Source organism: Canis lupus, chromosome 4 (assembly GCF_003254725.2).
Source record: "Canis lupus dingo isolate Sandy chromosome 4, ASM325472v2, whole genome shotgun sequence".
In the NCBI taxonomy this organism is placed as follows: domain Eukaryota; kingdom Metazoa; phylum Chordata; class Mammalia; order Carnivora; family Canidae; genus Canis; species Canis lupus.
In genome coordinates this window covers 7692273-7717185 of record NC_064246.1, presented here as the reverse complement: position 1 = coordinate 7717185, position 24913 = coordinate 7692273, and the positions used below count along the sequence as shown (strand labels likewise).

The 24913-nt window shown below is 41.3% G+C and overlaps 1 protein-coding gene across 7 annotated transcripts in view; it reads left to right on the top strand.

Annotated features, from left to right (window-relative positions):
• The window catches only part of DISC1 (DISC1 scaffold protein), a 351152-nt gene that overhangs the window by 222127 nt on the left and 104112 nt on the right, over positions 1-24913 (top strand). Inside the window, exon 10 of one of the 7 annotated variants that reach the window (XM_049108926.1) lies at positions 20603-20782. The exons of the other annotated variants lie outside the window; for them this stretch is intronic. Coding sequence (XP_048964883.1) covers positions 20603-20646 — 44 coding nt within the window. The 3' untranslated portion in view covers positions 20647-20782. Of the gene's footprint in view, positions 1-20602; positions 20783-24913 lie in introns of those variants that run through there. 7 annotated transcript variants of the gene reach the window in all.

Sequence of the window (24913 nt, the reverse complement as noted above, 5' to 3'; positions counted from 1 at the left end):
TTTAATTCTTTTGTGTTTAAAAAACATTCCTGGTATGATTTTAATCTGTTTTGAAATTATTGAGACCTGTCTTATGGACCAATATAGAGTCTTTCTGTAGTTCTATGTGTGCATGAAAAGGATGTAAATTCTGCAATTACTGGGCATGGTGTTCTATAAATGTAGATTAGGTGACTCCGGTAGATAGCGTTCAAATCATAAGCCTTACGGATTTAATGTCTACTTGACCTATCAATTATTAAGAGGAGTATGTTGATATCTCTAATTATGATTGTGGATATGTCTGTTTCTCTTCTCAGTTCTATTAAGTAATAGATTTCAGTGCTCCATTATTTAAATATTTTGATACTTCAAATATTTTCATGTTCTATCAGCATTTAGGTTGTCTACATACCCACTTTATCATTATGAAATATTCCTCTTTATTTATGCCAATTCTCTTTTTTACTGAACTCTACTTTATCTGGTAGGAATAGTTACTTCAGCTTTCTTATGATTAGTGTTAGCATGATGTATCTTTCTTTCATTCATTTTTTAAAAAATCTTTTATTTTTATTTATTTATGATAGTCACACACATACAGAGAGAGAGAGAGAGAGACAGAGACACAGGCAGAGGGAGAAGCAGGCTCCATGCACCGGGAGCCCGACGTGGGATTCGATCCCGGGTCTCCAGGATCGCGCCCTGGGCCAAAGGCAGGCGCCAAACCACTGCGCCACCCAGGGATCTCTCTTTCATTCATTTTTAACCTATCTATGTCTTTATGTTTCAAGTGGGTTTCCTGGAAACATACTATAGTTTGATATTGCTTTTTTTTTTTTTTATCCAGATAGATAATTTCCTCCTTTAGCTGGAATCTTCTTTAACTCACTTATATTTAGTCTAGTTATTAATATGTTTGAGTATAAGTCTACTGTCTTACTATTGTTTTCTATTTTTCCCATATGTATTTTTTCTTTTTTATTCTTTTTCTGTCTTCCTTTAGAATTGAGTATGTTTTACAATTCTTTTTTTTTTTTTGAAGATTTTATTTACTTATTTGAGAGAGAGAGAGAACAGAGGGAGAGGGAGAAGCAGGTGCCCCACTGAGGAGGGAGCCTGACTTGGGGCTCAATCCCAGGACCCTAGGATCATGACCTGAGCCAAAGGCAGATGCCCAACTGACTGAGCCATCCAGGTGTGCCTATTTTTTAGTATTCTATTTGATCTCTTCTCTTGGATTATTACTATTCCATTTTGTTTCATTTTCCTTGCTGGTTGTTGTAGGGTTTACACTATGCACCTTTAACAGTCTTAATTCAAACAGTATTATGCCACATTATATATATATATAATTATATGCAGCACATATATTGTATATAAACCCTAATCAATAAGGTTTTAAAAATTAAATTATTGTTCCATTTCCTAGAAAAAACTATTGTTTTTAATACTATGCTGAGTTTTGCTCTTTTTAAAAAGGATTTTATATATTTATTCATGAGAGACACAGAGAGAGGGGCCGAGACATAGGCAGAGGGAGAAGCAGGCTCCCTGTGGGGAGCCTCATGCAGGACTCAATCCCAGGACCCCAAGATTGTGACCTGGGCCAAAGGCAGATGCTCAACCACTGAGCCACCCAGGTTCCCCAAGTCTTACTAATTTTTAAAGCAGTTTTGCAACTATATTAATAAATGAAATTAACTATAATTTTATATCTTCATACTAAGTTTTTCCAGTCTTGGTATAACGTGACTGGGAAGTCATAATGTGACTGAGAAGATGTCCATCTTTTTATTCTTTAGGCATCATCCTCCTATGCCTAGACTGTTGTAGTAGCCTAAGAGCTGTTCTTTACCCTTTCACTCTTGTCTTATCATATATATGTGCCTCCAAGTCCATGTGCCACAATGTGGTGATTTTTCTAGGATACACATACTTTGCCTAAAACATGAAACAGTTGATGGCCCATTTTAGCAACTTAGTAATTATTTGTTTTCTAGGGTTTCTCTAGCATTATACAAGCTGAAGTGGTGTCATGTGACCACAGATATTGGCTGGTATTGTGTCATGGCAGCTTTTCCACCACCATATTCCCATTTCCTATGGGGCATCAGTTTTGCCAATAGTGCCCATTAACAGCTAACTCCCCACTGTCATTTTTCATGCAGTTACCTGTGTGGTGTGACCTGGGGTCTAAATAGATGGGAAACATTTAGGGAATGGTCACAAGTGTGGCATTGAGATGCAGTGACCTAACATTCTCTGCATTTTTCCTGAGTTTGGGGTCCAGAGCAGATTTTTACAAGAGGGATATAGTGTTCAAATAATTGGTATAAAAATCTGCCCATTTTAAAGTTGTGTCTTCATAGAAGCAGCTGTACCTTTAAGGTACAGCTTCTACTGAGAGCTGTCCCTTCAGGAGATGCAGATGAGGTGCCATTTCTGAAACTTTGGAAAAGAAATATGTTAAATGCATGTGGTTTTTTTTTTTTTCCATTTTAGTTTATCCTCTTCACTGTTCTCTATTCTTCAATAAATGGTGGGATTTCATTGGTCTTCCTGATGCTCTTGTAGAAAGTGGGCCAGAGCACTAAAATATAATCATCCCAGTTTTATAAAGGAGGACTTTGAGGCTCACAGAGGTTGTGTCAGTGGCCTGGAACACACGTGATCATGCAGTGGTGCAGGGATGCAAAATATGCCCTGCTGTCAGGCTTGGTTTGGATCTCAGTGTCCTGGTTTTCTCTTCCTGAGCACCACTGTCCTTATAGGATTGATGTGAGGGATTAAAGACCATAGTATGTAAAGCACCAACATAGTGTCCTGTACTGAGTTGTTCAATAAATATTATACCTGTAATACACATCAAATAAAGTTCCCACCACTGGGAATTGAAATACTGTCTATAATTCTGTCGAACAATTTTCAATAGATTTTTGGAGCACTGACTTTCGAGGTGCCAGGCCTTTTGTCAGGTGTCCTGTAAATGAAACAAAGGGAATTGAGCAGTGGTCTCCACCCTTCTGGCATCATGGACTGGTATGAGATCCAGAATCACAATGCTGCACCAGGAGGGCAACAGGGAAGGGGAGGTGATTAATTTTGCCTGGCAGCGTTTTGCAAGACTTCAGAGAGGAAGTGACACAGGAGGTAAATCTTGAAGGATGAGTGGAATTTCATCAGACAGAGGATGCAGGGCAGGGCACTTGCAATGGAGGGAGGGCATATTGCAGCCAGACCATGGTGAACTGACTTGCTCAGGCTTCTGCCAGAGTAGCAAGAGGTCTTGAATTAATAGTCAGCCTGCTATAGTTTCTTTGTCACTGTGTCTTTTCTTTGAAATGAATGGAGCTTTTTCATCTTTTATCCTTATTTTTCTCCTCTCTGGGTTACAGTGGCAGATTGTTTTATTTTCCTGTGATAAATTGACTGGTCCCGATAGCATTTCAGTTATCATTTATGGAACAAGGCCAATATATTTCTTCCATATATATATAGTGCTGACTAAATTGTCCTTTCCTCTCTCTGTGACAATCTTCAGCCTATTTGTAGCATCTGAGAAACTTTCTGGCAGTGACATTTTGCAGTCATTTATTGTACAGTCTGCTGCCTTAGGCTGCTGTCAGTGCTTGAAAGCAAAGCTACGTGGCTGATTTTGAGCTGTGACCATGTCCCAGTGTAATAACTAGGTCCCCTGGTGCATCATAACACCCCATTTATATCACGCTTGATCTTGGGCATATTCGGGAATGCATAGAGCTTTATCTATCAGTTGCTCCTTTAGGGTTAGCTTAAGCCAGGGATGTTCTATGTTTTTTCCCCCAAATCAGCGAAAATTTAGTGTCAAATAGTAAATCACCAAAGTAGAGTGTCAGCAGCTTATTCCTGGGACAAGGGAGAGAGAACACTTGATTAAATATATACAGTGAATATTTGTTGAATCTCATTGTAAGTGGTTTACTACTTAATGAGAAGGAGAAGGTGTGGTTGCGGCCCTCAAGGAGCTTAAAATAGAATCATGGAGAAATATACATACACCTTAGATAAGATAGCAAGATATCATTAAGTGAATTAAAGCAGTATAAAATGTACACAGAAGTGTGATCAGAGAAAGGGTTGACTCTATATGTACTCAGTTTAGGTCAGTCATGACTTTGCCCCCCAGTAAGATGTTAAATAATGGCTATAATAAAACTGCTTACAATCACACATAATAATCCAACCACAGACAGAGCTATGTCCTAAGAGCTAGAAAAACTAATAACATACTGATTTTAGAAAGAAAGAATTGCATTTTCTTGTTTTCCCAATGTTTTCATGTTGAGGGGGACCTGCAGTCATTCAACTGGACAGATGGTCCAGGCATGGTTGGCTAAGAAGGGCTGGAATTTATGCTGGGCAGGGTGAAGGATATTTCAATTGTGAGGAAGAGGAGAAAAATCTGGCCTTTTACTCCTTCACCATGGAAAGTTTTGAAGTAAATAAAACACAGAAAAACAAAATGTAATTTGGGAACTGATGTTGAAAGTCAACAAGTTGGAAATAGTTGCCAATGGTTCTACATCAATAAATAACTTATTTATTGGAAGTTAGGTGGATGAAAGATGGAAGGACCAGGTGACAAATATTAGCAGAAAATTCTCCTAACACTGGCTAAGCAGTGTGGATTTTCACCACCATTCATCCACAAACTGCTTGTGTCCTGTGGATTTTCAGACTAGTTTCTAAGAGGTCAGGAAAGTAATAGAATTTTATTTTATACTCCCTATCTGAAGTTCTTGGGCAGTGGTTTTCAAACTATTGTGTGCATTAGAATCACCTGGTGGGCTTGTTAGACACAGATTGCTGGGCCCTTGGAGCTTCTGATTCCATAGGTGTAGGGCCTGAGGATGTATGTCTCTAAGAAATTCCCAGAAGGTGTTGATGCTGCTGGTCACATTTTGAGAACCACTACTTTTAGGTAATGTGGCCCATGACCTACTTCCAGGTTTCTTGCATTGACCCCCTTAACTCTCATCAATAGTGATACAACTTTGGGAAAATAGAACCATGTAGAGGATCTTATCTACCACTTGATCTATGTCTTTCCCTTTGTTATTCAACATGGCTATAGGTTTTACCTAATTAAAATGCTGCATCTAGATGGTCTGATTAATTTTGAGGATGAAATTGCTCTTACAGCAGAAAGTATTAGGTTAGAGCTTTTCTCCCCTCCCTATCAAAGCCTGAGGTTTGATTTCTTTATACATATATTTTAATAATCATCATCATTAGTGCTGAAATTAGAGATAAAAAAATCACAATCACCCTGGTGTATTTTTAGCATCTAAGCATGAACATTTGATTATTGTTTTCTGTTCAGTTTGTCATATGTTCCAGTAATTTCCAATAAAAGAGAAAAGTACTTTTTGTACTGAATAGGTTTGCCTACAGTGGCCAAATGTAGATACTTCCCATTCTGTGTTATTTTATACTTCCTACTCCTCTCCTGCTTCCCCAAAGAGACACATTATATATAAGCCTAGATTTATTGGATTTTCATGATTTATACAGGAATGTATAAGTGATTTTAGTGTATCCAGGATAAAGATTTTGTTTCCAGAGTAAAAGCTTCTGAAGCTGTGCAATGCAAATAAAATTATTTTATTTATTACAGTATTAACTTATGATGCATTCTTCCAAATAGTCCAGCCTGTGTTTGGGATTTAAGTGTCTTTTGACCTTGCTGCCTTTCATGTCTGTTTTTATAGGGGACTATGGCTTAATCTTCTTCTTCCTCTTTGCCCCATAACAGGAGATGGTTATTAACAGCTAATTCTGAACCTCTTAAAATGCTAGCTCACATTCACTTTATCCATAGGCAGGCTAGCACACATTAGTTATTCAGGGGAAAATACCACTGCTGGTCTGCTGGAAACAAGTCTTATCTCAACCACCAGTGGGTATAGTCAGATAACTGAAAGGCGGCTACAAATAATACTTCTAAATGGCCTGCGTGTTTCAGTAATAGAAGACCTTTCATTTATGTCCTTCAAAAATAAGACGAGGGGAGTTCCTTGGAGGCAATAGTTTGCTAAATGACTTGCCCAAGGTCACCTGGCAATAAGACCAGGTAAAGAACTATGGCTTTGTGACCCATTCTCTTCCTCTACAGCCACATTCTTTTGTTCCTTTCTTGGGAACAGAATCAATGGCTTATTCATAAAGCCTGCAAAGAGTCACTTCTGCAAAAGTGGGAAAGATTGCGCATGCCAGATGAGTTTATTTTGTTCATTTTAGAAGAGTTCTTGGATGTTATTGCTGGTCTCTTGGGGTGAGAGTTGCGTGGTAGTGCAGCCAGACAAGGAAATGGGTGATTTTCTATGCCTACAGTAACTCTTGATGATATTCAGAGCCATTCTTCTTTCATTTATCCAAGTATACAAGTAGAAGAATTTTAAACATAGATTTTCTTAGATGCAAGGCAACACAGTGTACTCTGGCTCATTAAGAAAGATTTCTTAGAGAATGTTAGTTTGCTGTAAAATTTCCATGAGGTCCAAAGAACCACACTTGGGTGCTTCACACCTGGAAGTAATATAGCCAGGGAAAATGTCCAACCTCATCATGCAGCTAGGGCAGTGGAATGTGCCAATGCCCTTTGCTGTTTCAACCTCATAGAGCCAGGCATTACACAGAGAGTATCATGCCCAAACAGCTTCAGAAATGCTAGATGCCTCTGACCATGCTGCTATAAGATCCTGGGACTGCTGCCTCAGCATATTCATCATTGCTTCCTGGTCCCACAGGGGAGTGTGACCAGAGTGGAAGTCAACCAACAGCGGGACCTTAATGGCAAGGGAATATGGAAATTGTAGTCCTTTGCTTTAACTCTCTATAGCAGAGAAAAATGTGTTTGTCAGGGATTGCAGTGGTTTTGAGTGAACCAAGTGACAACAAATGCCATGAATTTTTCTCAATTTTTGTTGAGAAACAAAATATACACGATGGTGTATATTAAGTCATGCTGTAAACCCATCCCTTTGCAATTAGCTGGTCTGCCTTCATACTAGCTATTAGGTAAAAACTAATTTCCAAATTTACTTAGAGTATATGAAGATAATTAGTACACAGAATAGCCTATATACCTATTATTATTTTTATTTTTTTATTTTCCCTATATGTGTATTTACATTTAATCAATTAATTAGTGTATTATTAGTTTCAGAAGTAGAGTTTAGTGATTCATCAGTTGCATATAACACCCAGTGCTCATCCCATCAAGTGCCCTCCTTAATGCCTATCACCCAATTACCCCATTCCTCCACCATCTCCCCTCCAGCAACCCTGTTTCTTTCCTATAGTTAAGAGTCTGTTATGGTTTGTCTCCCTCTCTGATTTAATCTTATTTTATTTTTTCCTTCCTTCCCCTATTATCCTCTGTCTTATTTCTTAACTTCCATATATGAGTGAAATCATATGATAGTTGTCTTTCTTTGATTGACTTATTTTGCTTAGCATAATACCCTCTAGTTCCATCCACGTTGTTGCAAATGTCAAGATTTCATTTTTTTGATCACTGAGTAGTATTCCATTGTATATACACCAAATCTTCTTTATCCATTCACCTGTCAATGTATTATTCTTATTTAGAACTGAAAGTTGTATACACTTAATTTGGAAAAACTCCCATTTCACTGATTTTGCTTGTCCACAATTTCTTTAAAACTTGCTCAAAGATGGCGGCTTGATGTATGACAAGTGCAGGCTTTGTAGCCAGTTGGATCCAAGTTCATATCTCAGTGTTGCTACTTCCTAGCTACCTCATCTGGGGCAAGTTATTAAGCCTTACTGCTTTTCAGTGGCAAGAGCACTGGTGCGAGCATTGTAAGCCTTTATCCCATTGAGCCTTTATCCCATTGTACCTTAAATGGAATCAGGTTTGTCTGGCATATGGCAGACACTGATGAATGGCAGTTTTTTCTTTTTCTTACCCCAGAGCAATGATGCCATCATCTGATCCTTTTATTCTGCTTCACCTGTGCATTTATTTTTCAAACCATGTATTTAATCTGCAGTATGTTGCTTTAGTATTTTTCTTAGGTTATCCCATGTTTATTTTGTCTCCCAGATAAAAGAAAAGAAAAGGTACGGCTTCTTGTTACCTTTGCCCTAGATCTTCTATCTGAATTCTACTTCCTCCCTAAGTAACTGAAAGAAATGTGAGTGGCTTAGATCAGGGCCACTATATATGTGCAGACTCTACTGGGAACAAGGAATATCACTCACACTATTTATTGTCCTTATCATGTGTATTTTAATTATTAATCATATTATATGTATTATGTGTATTACATCTTGTCCTGATAAAGTCAGTATGTTATGGAAACTTTTCAACCAAAGGAAGTGAAGTGTCTCGAAGGACACCTCTTTCTGTTTTCCACAAATGCAAGATGTAGGTACATCTTAGGTCAGCAGCATAGGTCAGCAGTGGTCCTGGATAAGTTGATGATGTTGATGAATAACAAGGTAGTTTTGAAAGTTGTTCACCTCTTCAGATAGCAGTTACTTTCTTAGTGCCTTGTATGTACCAGGCACTGTTCTAAGCATTTGGAGATATAATGATGAAAAAAAATACAGTTATACTAATTTCCTAGAGTTGCCCTAATAAATAATCACAAAGAGAAATTTATTCTTTCATAGTCCTGGAGGCTAGAAGTTCGAGATCAAGATGTCAGCATGGCTGTGCTCTCTCTGAAGGCTCTAGGGGGAGAACCTTTCCCTGCCTCATCCTAGTTTGTGGTGGTTGTAGGCAATTCTTGGCATTCTTTGGTTTGTAGATACAACTTTAATCTCAGTCTCTGTCTTTGTCTCCAGGCAGTCTTCTTCCCTCCCTTCTTCCCTCTCCTTTTCTTATCAGGACACAGATCATTGGATTTAGGGCCCACCCCAATCTAGTACGGCTTTATTGTAACTTAGCTAATTACATGTACAAAGACCTTGTTTCCAAATGAGGTCATCCTTGCAGATCTTGGGGTCAGCACTTCAACATATCTTTTTGGGGGACAAAATTCAGCCAGTTACAGGAATGGAGCCTACAAGATTATTGCTTGAGATGGAAGGAGACAGGCAAATAATGATAATCATATAATAAGTGAATAGTATTAAGTGCTAAGAAGAAAAAACAGGCCCAAGGCACAGGAGTGGTGTGTGTGTGTGTGTGTGTTTCTATTTTAGACTGTTTGGTTAGGGAAGCCTTTCTGATAAGGTGACAGTTGAGTGAAGTAGGTCAAGCAGTCTGGATTCTGGGGAGGGATTTTCTAGGCAAAGGAAACAGCCAACACCTTGAGGTCTGAGCATGTTGGGCATCTGAGGAGCTGCCAGAAGGCCTGTGTGGGAGGCCTCAGTGAGGGGAGGGCAGTGGGAAATGAAGACAATGAGGAAAGAGGGGACAGATCACATAAGACTGTGTATAACAGAATGTTACAAACTTTCTGATTAAGATGGGAAACCATCTTAGGGTTTTCAGTAGAAGAGGGCATGATACAATTCATGTTTTAAAGGATCACTCTGTTGCCATGGTGAATGGACTATGGAGAATGAAGTTGAACATACAAGGGGCTCCACTTGCAGTTAGCATGATGGTGCGGACAAGAGGTACTGGGCATTCAGACTGTGTGGGAGTGAGAGCTATAGCCCTGCAGGTAGCACATTCCCAGGCTAACCAGTCTAGAAGCCCAGCCCTCCCTCCTCCTTCAACCTTAGTTCTTCCCTGATCCTTTATCATCTATGGCATCTTTGAGGTAGGTACTGGATTGGAGGCTTTGCACATCCTGTGGGTACAAACTTGGTGGCTCAAAAATCAACTTAGGAAATAATAGTCATATGTTTTTGCAGGCCAGACTTTCTTTAACATTATATTTTCCTCAGAAATTCACTGGAGCTCTTTCTCCTGTTTCTTTTCCTATCCCTTCCCTTCCCTTCTTTGACAACTTAGATATTCAGTGGGATAAGTAGGTAGGCATCCATGATGGGGATACCACAGTGTCTCTTCTGTGGTGTCCCTCCTAGAAGCTCAGTTTCTCACTGTTGTTGATGAGAGTTACAATTAAGGAAAGGGAGAAAACTGGAAGGAATCTCGTGGTGTTGGAGTAAAACTGGAGGTATCACTGTGAATTCAGAGCTTTCAAGATGTATAACTAGATACAGAAATACCAAGGTAAAAGTGTGTGTGTGTGTGTGTGTACCTATGCATTTACACATGTGTCTTCTAGCTCTGCCCCTGAGAAAGCTTAGAGCAGTGGCATTCCAACAGTGGTAAGCATACCCAGAGCCAGTTCTTCTTGGCTTCTAAATACTACTTTACACTGAGAGGAACCCGGGGCTCTTTGGAGCCACTTTTGAATACAAGCATTAAAAGTACAAGATAGGGCAAGAACAAGTTGGGGCTGGAAAGCAAAGACGTGTTCAAAGAATGGTGGGACAAATGGACCCAGAATTCACCATGCATACTCTGCACCCCTTCCACACCCTCCAGCCAAACTAGGCATAATTTGAGCATCAAAATAAATGAAGATGATACCAGTGGATTATAACCCAAGAATAAAATGGACAATAGTGAGTCCATATATATACAAATAAATACACTGAAAAGTTTCCTGAGGAATGGGATATTTACATAATTTTAATTACATTCCTCTGAATATTTATTAAATACAAAGATTAAAAGAGTAGCCTTATGTTAGAAAAGTCTGGCAGACCCTATCTTAGTCAAGTGATCACAGTTAACATCATCAGTAACTCCCAAATCCTGTGCCATCTGATAGGAAGCAATGAGAACAGCATGGCATCAAATCTGCTATTCCTACCAAAAATGCAAACCTGAATCTACCCATGAGGAAACACCAGACAAACTCAAACAGATTGACATTTTACAGAATAACTGGCCTGTAGTCCTCAGAAGTGCCAAGGTCATGAAAGTCAAAGGGAGACTGAAGAGCCATTTCATACTGAAGGAGACTAAAGAGACATCAGAACTCCGTGCTGTGTGTGATTTCGAGGGGAGGGGGAAGGTTTTTGTCACAAAAAACATTATTGGGACAATTGGTAAAATTTAGTTGAAGCTTGAGAATAGATGATAGTAATCTCTTAGTATTAATTTCCTAATTTTGGTAGTTGTCTTGTATTCATATAGGTTATGTCCTTATTTGTAGGAAAATACCACTAAACTAGTCAGAAACCTAGGGGCATCTGGTCAACAACTCTCAGATGATTCAGAAAAAAAAAAATTCTTCATACTGTATTTATTTGCAACTTTACTGAAACTTGTTTTTTTTTTTTTTTTAAATAAATTCATCGAGGATGTGAATTTTGATTCATGAATCAGTAAGGGAGACACAGGTACAATGCCTGTTTGGTCTATTCTTGAGGTTAGCATTCCTATTGCTACTAAATTCTCTCATGTGTTTATGGGTTTGGAAATCTCAAAATATTCCAAGATCCTGTTCCTTCCTCCAAATGGGATATGGGGTGAGTTCAAGATGAATGCAGGTCCTCCCTGGTGATAGTGTAATGTTATGTGAAAAAAAGGACAAAAACAAAGCAAAACAAAATAACCACTGACTCTGAACTGACTTGAGCTGTTATGATAGAGATGTACTTCCTCAAGATTTGTAGTGGATTAAGACAATTCTCTAAAGCTCATCAGGTTAGATGGTGCCTTGATATTATTTTTCCACCATGCTTTTTTGGGGAGGTATTGTGGTCATGTTTATTAACTATATTTGGCTCCCTGAAGGCAAAACATGAACTGCATATGTATTAGCAAAGAAAACAGGAAGCACAAATAGAAAAAAAAAATGGTGGGCTTCTGTTTTACTTCCTTCCAGTCAATCCCACGAGTGAAAAACTGTATTTTTTTTTTAACAACTGTATTTCAACATTTTGTCTAGATGTAGTTTCTTAAGCCTGAAGAATCTTGTCTTTTACCTCTGTGCTTTGTCACTCCCCCAAGGCAATGTCTATAATCCCATTTTTGTTAGCAAGCTTGTCCCCTATGGTTGGTGGTACACCAGTTTTGTCTCTTGCTAAGGCTATCATTTTATGGCTAATATTTATTAATTCTTTACTTTGGGGTAGAGAAGGAATTGCCATTTTCAGCCATGAATGTCTTCGAATTATGGGACTCCTAATCATCTTGTCTTGCAAGCTTTGGGCAGAGCTTTTTCTAGAAGAGCTGCATTTCCTTCCTTTCTACTCTGCTTGTAGCAGGGCAGTGCTGGGACTAGTGTGAGGCATGGAGGTCCCTAGAACATAGAATTTAAGGGGACATCACTCTCGGGGTTGTCAGGTGCAGGGTCAACACCTGAGGGTGACACCTTCTTAAATGTGTCATAGGCATCTGTAATCATGTGAGTTTATCTCCCTTTTTTTGTGTGTGTCAAGAAGGAGCCAGCAGATGTAATGCTCTGAATTCTTATTATAATTATATCACTTGATATCACTTCTTTTGACAAGTAGCATTTTCAAGGTATGAAAGATGGTAGTTCATCACATTTTCACCATTCTTCAAGATACAAGATTTCCAGCCACATACTCAAAGCTCCATCTTTTCTACTCTACCTATTTCCCATTTTGGTTCTGTTTCTTGTAATGTTTTACTTCGAGGTAACAAAGTTCATATGGCTGTAAGTGACAATAGCCTCCACATCCTGGCTTAAATAAACTGGGGGATTTACTTTTCTCTTGCAACAAGAAGCCTGGAGGCAGGTACCCAGAGTGAGCATGGAGGTATCCTGAGACTCTGGATCCTTCTGTGTTTGCACTCAGCCATCCTTAGCATTGCTTGTCTCCTGGTGTTCACAATATGGCTGCCTATCTTCTAGCATCACATTTGTGTTCCAGGCAGAGGGAGGATAGTGGGCAAGAGGCACACCCAATAAGTCTATTTCTCTAGTAAATAGCTTTCTCACAGGCCCAACCAGTGGCTCACACTTATATCCCATTGGTCATTATGATGTCCTTCAGCAGCCCAGTATGCAAGAGAGCCTGAAATCTAGTTGCTCTTGTGTTGTGTTTTTCTGTTTTTAGTTTATATTATTTTAGCTAAGGACATTGCCATCCCCAATAAGAGCTTGGTTATGACGGGAGAATAGCTATTGGGTAGGTAACTGGTGGTCTTGTGACAGCTTTGCTTCACATTAGGCATGTCATACCACGTAACAAGAAAAATGGCTGTCAGGGTGGCCTTTGGCAGTTGCCAACTTGCATCCCCTGCCTTATGGTTGGTTTCTATCACAGAGAGGAACCTTTTTCCTTTCAGATTCTATACATTAGTCTCAGGAGGTCTCCAGTTGTCTTGGGTGGCACACCCACCCCGTGATTACAGGGAACCTGAGCCATTCTTGTTGTCCTCACCTTACCACATGGGGATCAGGTGGCTTGTTGAGGACAGGACAACAGAGGGGAGTGCATTGCTGCTATATCTCTGTCCCAGATTTCAAAAGAAGTATATATGGCCAGAGGCCTGTTCGGAGGGAGAGAAACAACATTCAAAGTGGAATGTGAAAATTGTGTATACTGTGCTGGTAGCGATCGGGAGCCTGGCTTAACTGCAGAAGAAAGGAAAGAATAAAGTAGGTAAGGCACCAAGGGGCTGGTAGTTGAAAAAACATTTATGTTCTCTCTAGTGAGATTCTGTAGATTCTTTTCTCTAAAGAGGAAATGTTGTTATCTTGACAAAATACCCACCTCAAGCTGTCTCTTCTATTCTACTTGTTTCTGACCTTATGTGAGTTAGCATTAGATTGAGCTAGACAGATAATCCCAAATAATCATTAATTATAGTTGCCTACAATAGGCCTGATTTGTTGTTGCTGTTGTTGTTCTCACATTAATGCACAGGTAGGCAGTTCCAGGGCTGTCCTGGTGCCTCACAGTTTCAGCCACTGCATGCTGCTAAGCTGCAATTTTGCTTCTTCACGTGTGGCTTCAACCTCATGGCCTATAGAAATGTGGTGATGGAGGCAGAAGGTTGGGAGCAGGGACACAGCATATGGTGCCCATACATTCTGTCTCTTAGGGAAGGTTCCCAGAAGCTGCCCAATGACACTTCCAATTATGGCCCTTTGTCCAGGTCTTAGTGTCTTAGTGACATCTAGCTACAAGGAGGCCCAGCCCAGAGCCTTATTCTGTGGACAGAGAGGAGAAGAAAACCTGAGAATGCACTTAGCAGACTCTTTCCAGGCACTGTCCTCTTCTGAGCCACTCTGTCTGAAGGTTACCACAGGGACTGCCAAGCCATGTATCCCGGGGGGGCCTGGTTGGCATGGATCTGTACTTGCCCCTCCCAGCAGCACAAGGGCATTTTCTTCAAGGGGTGGACTGTGCCTCTGAAGACGCCTGAGGGAGCTTCAGCAGCAGCTTTTGCAAGGTTATAAAGAACAGCCCTTGTCCACAGCACAATTTAGAGTCTCTGCAGTGATAGGAAGGTACACCGATTTTTATCAGAGGGAGAAAAGAGCAGTAAACAGTTTTCAAATGGAAGTTACCCAACTGGATTCTCCAAAGAGGCATCATAGCATCAACAGGTTGGAATTTCTTAGAAGGATGCTTAGCTCTTAGACCTCATGTGTTTGCCATTTCTCCTCTGTAGTATTTGCACAGCGCAGCATGCGTCCTGTGACCTACACCAGCACAGGCAGCAAGCTGAGGCCTCTCCTGGGGTACTCCAATTTTCTTTTCTTTAGACAAACACAATCTTTAGCCATGTCTAGAAAAGTTGTCAGAGTTTGTTTTATCCATTGCTCTTTTAATGATGCAAATACCATGGACATCGAATTTATTCTCCTTGAGAAAATGGATTCACTTTGGTTCTACTGGGGTCCAACATTTTTAGAAGTTTATTACCAGGAGATACCTACCTGGGCTGGCAGGTTAAGTTTTGTTGCACCTGGAGATCCTTCCTGCTTCTCTTCTACTGAGATGAAGTCAAACTTGAGTAGGAGTATATGCCATTCTCATTGAATGCAATATATCTTACTTTCCATAAAGAAAGCACAGGTATGTTTTCTTACCTTATGCCTTGGATAGTATAAGTCACAGTGCTCTCTTTCTCTCACATTGGGGAAGTTTAGAGCTTCCTAGATGCTTTATTTAGTATTGTAGGCTCCAAATAAGATAATGTATAATTAAGAATCACATAGGTAGGCTTTTAAAAAATTATTTATTTATTTATTTGAAAGAGAGAAGGGAGGGGGAAGGGATGCACACGGATGAACGTGCTCCCTCCTACTCCTGGTCTTGCAGGCTTTCTCCTCAGGCATGCTGCAAGCTAAGGAAGCCAGGGATGAGGCAAGAGTTGGGGTGGAAGAGGGCAGGTGGGGTGTCACAGTGGCTGACCCTAGAGAGATGAGCCTCCCCTTCACCCTTCCTGTGTGGCTGTGAAAAATACAACATTTGCTTTCCAGACACAGACTGCAGTTTAACCTCTTCTTGATGCCTTAGTTTAATTACTATGTATACTAATTATTAATTAAATCATATTCTTCAATTGTATATATAATCACACTTCAATTCTTAGACTGTGTTCATACTCAACACAAAGATCAGGAAGGGCAATGTGATTATCTTCATTTTATGATTGGAGAAGCTGAGATTCAAAGAGGCTAAGGTATTTGTGCTCATACTTATAACAGCAAAAATTAGAATTGGAACTGGGACATGTGACTCCAAGTTCATGACTGTCCACACTGTCAGAGCCTCAGGGTCTGTGGAGTGGTGCATGGCCGTGGGCCCCTTTCTTAAATGGCCAGGGGGCCTGCTGTGTTTTGAGGTGTGTCTTCTTTTTGTCATTTTTCTTACTCTCCCCTCTTCCCTCATCCAGGCTACAAGCTATATTTGTGCTAGCAATGTTCCTGTCTATTTCAGCTCTTTCCTATTTTAATGTGTTTGTTTTCATCTGTTAGGACCTTAGAAATGAGAGGAGCAAGGCGATTTACATCTTTCTGTGTGGCAAGAGAGAAGGCACTGGGCTTAGTGGTAGCCTTCCAACAACGTTGACAGAAGCTCTGACCTCCCTTGTGGGTTCTGAAGGGACCATTCAGATGCGATTCCTTGTTCAGGGTGTGTTCCAGGTACTGGGAGCTTGTTGATGGTTGCATCCCACTTAGGTGAGTTCATAGCCCTCACTGTGCCTCTGTGCACACATGCCTGTGTTATATGTGTAATTGTAAGTTAATTGGTACAGAGCTGGTATTATTTTGGAAAACAGCATTTATAAAATCCAGGGATAATTTTCAAGTTTGTATTTCACCTACAATTATCTTGTAGGACCATCAGGAGAAATCTCTTTTGCTCTGAGAGTTCCTTGATATGCATTTTTTTAATGGCTCTTCGCTTGCTTATAAGGTCTGTGGGACCCTAGGTCAGCAGGAAGGAAGAGACACTTGGGAAGGGAAGGAAAGAGAAGAGCAGCAAAAAGGAGACAAATGCCAAATTCCATACCCAGGAGGCGACAGGCACCAGCTCCAGCCCCCGGAAACCTCAATCACAGCTGTCCCATTGTGACCTAATTTTGGTTATAGATTTCCTTTCTTATTTATATGCTTTCTACAGTATGTTCTCTGGGCAGAGAGAATTTTCCTCATATCACTTTCCATAAAGTTCCTTGATTTTAAAGAATTTGTGATCTTCCAGTTCCAGTGCTTACCTTATCTGACATTTATTTTCCTTTAGGTTTTACCACTTTAGTTGCACTAAAAGTCTTTGTTGATGGATGAGTCTTGACGGTTTCTAAGAAGCAGGAAATACCCTTTTATTTTTCCCTCCTCACTGATTGATTTTCTTGATGGATCATGAGTGTAATTTATATACAACTCCATGATACTAATCTTGTTTTGTTGTTGTTCTTAAGACAGCTTTGACAATGAGCTGCTACTTTGTCTTTGATTCTTAATTCAGCATTAATAAAACACCATCCATTTGTGTTATCATTGATAATAGTGAAAAATGTGCTTAAGACTTCATCATGCTTGTTTTCAAGTTCTTGGTGGATTTCCCTTTCTTCTTATGCTTTAAAGATTTAGCAAGTAATACAAGGTCAAATGGGGAGAGCTAAGCTTCTTCCTGGCATGTGGGCTTTCCAGTTGGGTGTTTTTGTCGCAGTGGGCTGAGTACGTGTCTTCTGGCCGGTGCATGGAACTTTGCTATGGGGATTTGGTCTCATTTCATCCTTAGCTAATCTCCTAATTTTGTTTTTTGTTTTTTTTTCCCCTTCCCCTTTCCCCCTTCCCCCTCCTAATTTTGTTTTTGTGGTTAAAGTGCCTCACCAAACATATTGAGGCTGAGACTGGACAGAAAGACCTTTTCTGATAAACTCTTTGTCTTCATCAGAATGAGTCCAAATGAATTCTGTAAGGGTGTCTATTTTTGAAAATGCACAATAGCAATTGCAGTTTCTTTTGCAAACAGAATTTTGTGTACAAAAATAATGTGCAAAGTGATTACAGATAATTTTTAGGTGTGCCTTACTACAGATAGGATTTGTTCATTTTTATTTCCCTGTGGGAATCTGCCTTTTGGATGTGGCTGAAGTTTAAATTTCTAGGCCCCAGGCAAAATCTGTGAGGTTCCCCTGCATCTCCCTTGGGGGCAGAGCTTCTCAACCTCAGCACAGTAGACCTTCTGCACCAGATCATTCTTGTTTTTGGGGCTGTCTAGTGGCCTGCAAGATGTTGAGCAGCATCATTGGCTTCTACCTATTAAATCCCAGTAGTATCCGCCCTCAATCATGATGATTAAAAATGTCCCTTGCCAAATGTCCCTGGTGATGGGGCTAATAAAAACACAGGAACGCCAGTTAAATTTGAATTTTAAGCCAAATGTAACTTTTAAAATTGTGGTTAAATATACATAACATAAAATTTGCTGTTTTAATTATTTTTAAGGGTACAGTTTGGTAGCATTGAGTACATTTGGTTGTTGGGCAACCAGCACCACCATCCATCTCCAGAAATTTTTTATCTTCTTAGACTGAAAAACTGTCCCTATGAACAGTATATTCCTGTTCCTTCCATCCCTACCTCCGCACTCCTGGCAACCACCATTCCACTTTCTGTCTCTATGAATTTAACTATTCTAGGAGCCCCATATAAGTGAAATTAAACAGTATTTGTCCATTTGTGACAGGCTTATTTCCTTTAGCATAATGTCCTTCATCCATGTTGTAGCCTGTGTCAGAACTTACTTTCTTTTTAAGTGAATAATATTCCATTACATGGATATACCAGTTTGTTTATCCATTTCTCTGTTGATGGACATTTGTGTTGTTTATACCTTTTGCCTATTGTGTATAATGCTGTGAACATTGTTGCTTATGAATAATTTTTTAGGATTAGTATGTTCCATGCAATTTTGGAATATACTTATATTAAAAATCATTCATTGCTTATCTGATATCAGATTAACTGCACATCCTGTATTTTATTTTATTGGATAATCCTACCTGGTTGAAAACCATGGCCCTGGGGGCTCCCTTTCTTCCTCAGACCCTGGCTTGGGGCTGCATTGATAGCGCTTGAACTTGGGATTGCCAATAAGGCTTGCACGTTAAATCCTGGATATTTCATGATGGTGAGCACATTGCAGCACCTGCAGAACAATGTGGGTGTGGTAGCGTTTTCTTCCTTCAACTTTGTGAGCCCAAAACCCTATGCTCTCAACTGGGGAAAGGTGATGTAACTGTTGACCTTTCACTTTGATTTGCTTCTCACCCACTTTACCTGGTAAATTCATGTTTAATTAAGATGTTGGTAGAGAAAATAATGTCATGATTGGATTCTTCAAAGAATCAAGTTAAAGAAACAAGTTGGGATCCTCACTGGCTACTTGTCTCCATTTCAAATGATCTCTCTCTTCTCATTTTACATTTTCTACCACTCAGAGAAAGCCACTTAATAGAGTATTCATACCTGATTGAGGACAGTTGGGTGTGGCCACCTAGAACTCTGCCTCTGAGGCACAGGGACATGGGTGAGCCCTGTTCTGCCGCCCACTTTGGGCAGAGCACTTACTGTCAACTTCAGTTTCCTCCTCTATGATAAAAGAATTGTATCTCTCGACCCTTTCTTCAGTGGGGTCACCTTAAGAAGTGAGGGAACTAATGCAGGTATGGCTGGCCCCTGCTGTGGGAATATCTGGCACAGGGCAGGTGCTCAGCTAGCCTTAGCTGTGGAGCTGGCATGAGGTTTTGATAGCACAAAGGTGGCAATGATTACTAACATTTATTAAGTGTTTACTATGTTCTGTGCACAAATCTAAAGTTTTTACATGTGTTGTTGCATTTAATCCTTACACTGAGCCCTGGAGGCTTGTATCATTATAATCCATTTTCACAGATGAAGAATGTGAAGCATAGAGAAGTTTAGTTGACTTGAAGGTCTAGTGAGTGGTGGAGCGGGGACTGGTATCGGGGTATCCTAATTCCGGAGTGAATAGCCATCCTGACATTCAGCCCCACGTCAGTCTATGGGATGACCCACATGGGGGGAACTGAGGCAGGAGGTGACACCAGGTCAGCAAGGACAACCCCAGAGGCCCCTCCCTTTAGAATTTCTGGACAGATGCCTTGATAGCCCCTTGGGCCCAGCCTTGAAGCAGTCTGCCTCTTCCAGAATACCTTTCATGCTTCCAACCTACTCGGAAAATCCAGCTTGCAAACAAACTATCATGTGAGTGGCACCCAGGATTCACACTATCAACCCCCAACTTGAGGACATGCAATATTTACTTTTTAAAACAAAAGCCGAAATGGTTTTAATCTACCTAAACTGACTCGAATGAGAAGTTAGCCGGTGCCCATGTAGCTGTCCTGCACCGTGGTTCCTGGGGCTCCTGCACATTTGCTCTCCCGAGGGCTCCTTCCATCTCTCCCTGGTGCCAGGTGCTTGAAGGTGTTGGCAGTTCAAACTTTTGACTGGAGATTTTGCCTCACCTTTCTTTCCTCCCACAGTGTTTTGCTTTGGGGCCTTGAAAGGAGCCTTTTCAGTCACTGACGGCTGTAGACAGACATCACCTCACCTGGTATGTTTTTCTTCACCGACAGACTTCGCACCAACTCCCACAGCCTTTCAGGCTCACCCTGTGGAGTGCACGTTCAGGCTATTTCTTGGGCTTGTACCCCAGAAAGCCTCTCTGTGGGGCTGTGGATTTGGCCAGGACGTGTTTCCAGTGTGCCTGCATCAGTACAGAGGGGATGTCAGCAGTTAGCTCTGGCTTATGCCATCTTCCTAGGACAGCTGCAGATCAGGTGTGAGGGGGACAAAGTGGAGCAGCCCAGGAACTAGAAATGAGAAATCTGCTTCTGTGGGCTTTGCGGTTCACCAAGAGTACAGTCCCACAAGAGGAGGCCTGATGGGAGCTTGCGAGGTAGGTGCTTGGATTCCGAAGTTATAGATCTGAGCATTCATTTGTATTCATTGGACAAGTCCTGCCCATGTCCCTTTACCTGCTCTGTCCTGTATTCTGAGCTTAAGAATTGCTTATTTCACTGTGTCTTTATGCTCAATAACAATTTAATCACAGAATTAAAGGAGCTTGTCATATAAATACATGTAAAGTGACAAAGATGAACTTTTTCCCCCAGGTGAGGAAGGGCAACAATCAATCAAAGGAAAGCAGCAGAACTGAAAACAGAGGGAAAGCCTACCTCCCTCGACGGGCCATCTGTCCCTGGCGGGACAGCCCACACGTGGTGCCGGACCCTTTGCGGCAGAGCACACACAGCTGTACACACAAGTGAGGCTGCGTGTTTGTTCACATGTGGGAGCTGGAAGGGTGAGGGGCATTCTTGTCAAAGAAAGCACATGTGAGCACCATAGTACGGGATGGAAATGTTTCCCCTGGAAAACCTATTGAAACATTTGTGTGATGTGCAGCAGAGTGTGTGTGGGGAGGGTGTGAATATATCTGCGTAGGTGACGTGAGGATAATAATGTGAACAATCTGAGGGAAGAAGAGGAGTGATATTGGGAATCCTAATTTTCCTTATGGGGATGTACATGAGGGTGTTCACAGCCAAGCAGAAGAAAAAGCAACTGCTCTGTGGATAGAACAACATTTGCAACAGGGTTTTCAGTTTTGTTTGTTTTTTAAATGATTCTTTTGTTCTGATTTTTGGGCTGGCACCAGTTAGTTCAACATTTGTTTTATGGATAAGGTGAGGTTGGGATGGCATCGTATATGGCAAGGTTATTCTGGACTTCAAGGTTTATCTTTTTATGGTGAACTCATCTGGAAGCTTTGCCTCCTCCCCTGTAGTCTCCCTGCAGAATCAGAATGGTGTGTAGTTAAGAATGTGTGAGACCTAGATCCCTCCTCACTATTTGCATGACCTTAACCAAGTCATATATTGCTCTGGCCTCAGTTTCTTATCTCACAGATGGTAATAGAATTAGTAACTCTGCGGTGAGGCTAGGCATCCAGGAAGATCTTGAGAGTGCTAGAGCAGTATGAAGCTGGCACGGCTTCTGTCAGGTTTGAAAGTTCCCTCGCTCGGGAGCTAGTCAAGCTGCTGCTGAATGACTGACGTCAGGTATGTTGTTGAGAATGTTCATGGGTCATGGGACAAGACAACCTCAAAGGATTCCTCCATCGGTGAGATAAAACATACAAAGTGCTTCCTATTACATCTGTAACAGGGCAAATTGTCCCCCCTCCCCTGCAAAAGTTTTTCCAAGTTTTAACCCCTGATACCTGTGAATGTGAACTTCTTTGGAAATAGGGTCTTTGAAGACACAATTAACTTAAGCATCTTTTTTTTAATAAAAGATTGTATTTATTTATTCATGAGAGATACAGAGAGCAAGGCAGAGAGACATAGGCAGAGGGAGAAGCAGGCTCCCTGAGGGGATGCCTGATATGGGACTCGATCCCAGGATTCTGGGATCACAACCTAAGCTGAAGGCAGATGCTCAACCACTGAGCCACCCAGGTGCTCCTAATTTAAGTATCTGGAGATGAGATTGTTCTGGATTTAGGATAGACCCTGAATGATCCAGTGACTGATGTTCTCTTAAGAGAAAGGAGACTTGAGGCACAGAGACCCCAAAGGGGAAGGCAGAGATTGGTGTGATATATTTGCAAGCCAAGGGGGCACCAAGGTTGCTGGCAACCAGCAGAAGCTAGGAAGAGAGTCGCGGAACAGATTCCCCCTGAGAGCTTCCAGAAAGAACCAGCCCTACCACAGCATGATTTTGACCTTCTGGCTGCTAAAACTGTGAGACAATACATTTCTGTTGTCTTAAGTGACCCTTGTGGTACATTGTCACTGCAGCCTCAGGAATAATACCTGAACCCTAAGAAGCCCTCAGTGACGACTAGCAGTTCCAGCTGCCACCACGGTAACTAGCAGAACCAGGACTATGTGCTCCTGCAGAGAATCAGTTATTACACTTCCAAGAACATCCCTAACCTGGTACTGCTGTTGTCAGTTGACTTACTGAAAGGAAAAGCTCTTCTACAAACCGTGTTTGTGGAGAGACTTAAGGGAACAGGACACACTTATTTAGGGACGAGCAAATTAATACCTTTAGTGCTCTCTAAACCCACGTGAAAAGCAGGTGTACACGAAAAGCACTAGTGTGTTGTCTATGTGAAGTCTAGAATATAAAATTCAGGATAGTCAAATTCAGAATGCCAGATCAAATATTACAGCATCTAGTATGGCAGGGGGACGAGGGCTCTTATCGAAAGTCTGTCTTCACTACATGCTCCTTGGTACCAGCAGCTTCTGTGCTCGTGGCACAGAGGAGAGCTGGATCACAATTTTTATAAATTTGGTGATTAGTCTCAGGCTCTCATATCTGTGCCTGACCCAGTTTCAGTGGCTACCTTTGAGTTTGAATGTTAAGAGATCAGCCCAAACAGAGAGCTGAGGGAGTAATACCACTTTTACACACAGTAGGAGGAAAGCCAAGGGGAACAAAAGGGAAAGGAAACTCTTTGGATTTAAAGGCAGGGGCCGAGATTTATCCTCCACTAAATCTAAGGACTGAAAGCCTGATGGAGAGAGGGTTCAGATGTGAATTCAGTTCTCATGCTCCTTCCGTGACCTCCTTTAAGGAAGGCCAGCTTTGAGGAATGAGGCTTTCCCAAGGGGATGATACATTGTCTTCATCGCTTCATGTACTTTTTTCAGAAGTCCATTGGTTTCCTGGAATTTTTACTTCGAATTCCAGATAGTCCAACGATAAAGTTTTTAATGGCCATAGTTTTTACTATTAACATTAATGGCAAATGTTTTTGTTGCAGTGTGTTCCCGTAACCGATTCACAAAACCTTTGGGGATGGTGATAGCATACTGATTGTCCTTCCAACTCCGTGTTCTCCAGCTACCAAGGAGAATCCCCTTTTCTTTGAGACAGAGAGGAGGGAAAAGTCCTGCATTCTCATTCCTTGCCTGGATTTCCACTCGCTGTGACCGGGGCCACATGATCTCCAAGGATAGCCCTTTAGTGGCCTAGAAGTCCAAGACCAATACTTGATCCAAAGCATGAGGCATATATACCCACTTCTAGGTTAGGAAAGTCAAAACTCAGGCTAATCAGGTCATTTTCTGCTATTGATACATCTCTGTTCAATCTGATGCTTCAGCTTCGTAAGACCTGCTTTCTACCCACTGGTAGTTGAGGTAGTTGCTACTTTGTCATGTTCTGGATATCGAATCCTGTCTTGGTAACATGTCTGGCATCCCGAGAATTAGGAAAGCTCTAGCATTCTTGCTGCATCACTGTCCTCTGTCTTATAGCTCAGGGCTCTTTGTGGGAACCAGGCTTCCTGGAAACTCCCCACCCACTTGTATGCATTGCCAACATTCCCTGCTCCCAGATTGCCCTTCCTTTTGCTCCACTCATGGGGAGCCATTCTGTGCCAAACGTTTAGGACACAAAGGAGATAAGTGTTGGAGAGGACATACAAATAAGTGGATAGACATCATAAAATGTGATGACAAATATGTAGGTGGATTTCTGTGGGAACAAAGAGGATGGGCAAGTAGTTGAGGAGCTGGTTTCCAAATGATAGGAATGATACCATTCCTTTGGTAATGGGCTCTGTTGAGCAGACTTAAGTTCCTCCAATGCCTGCAGCTGGCTGAATCCCTATCACAGTCTCACTGAAATCCGAGAGTAGTGCCAGCTTCCTGTCCCTTCCTGGCCACTCCATCCTTTACAGTCCCATGCTGGGACCTGCATTGCCTACTTGGACCTGGGAACTCCCTTCAGTAGTTCTCTTGTGGGTCTGGATTCAAGCCACCCTGCACAGGAGCATGGGCTCTGAGTTAGGGAACTTTCTTTCTCCTTTCCTTTCCTTTTCCTTTCCTTTTCCTTTCCTTTTCCTTTCCTTTTCCTTTCCTTTTCCTTTCCTTTCCTTTCCTTTCCTTTCCTTTCCTTTCCCTTTCCTTTCCTTTCCCTTTCCTTTCCCTTTCCCTTTCCTTTCCTTTCCTTTCCTTTCCTTTCCTTTCCTTCCTTTCCTTTCCTTTCCTTTCCTTTCCTTTCCTTTCCTTTCCTTTCCTTTCCTTTCCTTTCCTTTCCTTTCCTTTCCTTTCCTTTCCTTTCCTTCTTTCCTCTTCCCTAGAGGAGATTTATTCTATCATCTCTCTAACATTTCATTCTTGTGTTTATTCATTCAAGTTAGAGAAAGCACCTATTGAGGATGCCTACACTTAGCATATGAAAACTAGATAACTGGGCACCAACAAAGGTGGGGATGATGTGGTTACACAGAGCTTCTGCGCAGAGGACAGTGGCATTCAGAGACGACCCTTTGCTTGTTTCCCAAGTATGGAAGGCTGTGCCCTCTTGTTTGCGACAGGCTAGTCTTTCACAGAGCCAGCCTCAAGGAACCTTATTGTTCTCTTCATCCTTCCTCTCGTGCTCACCTCCCCCACTCCTGACAA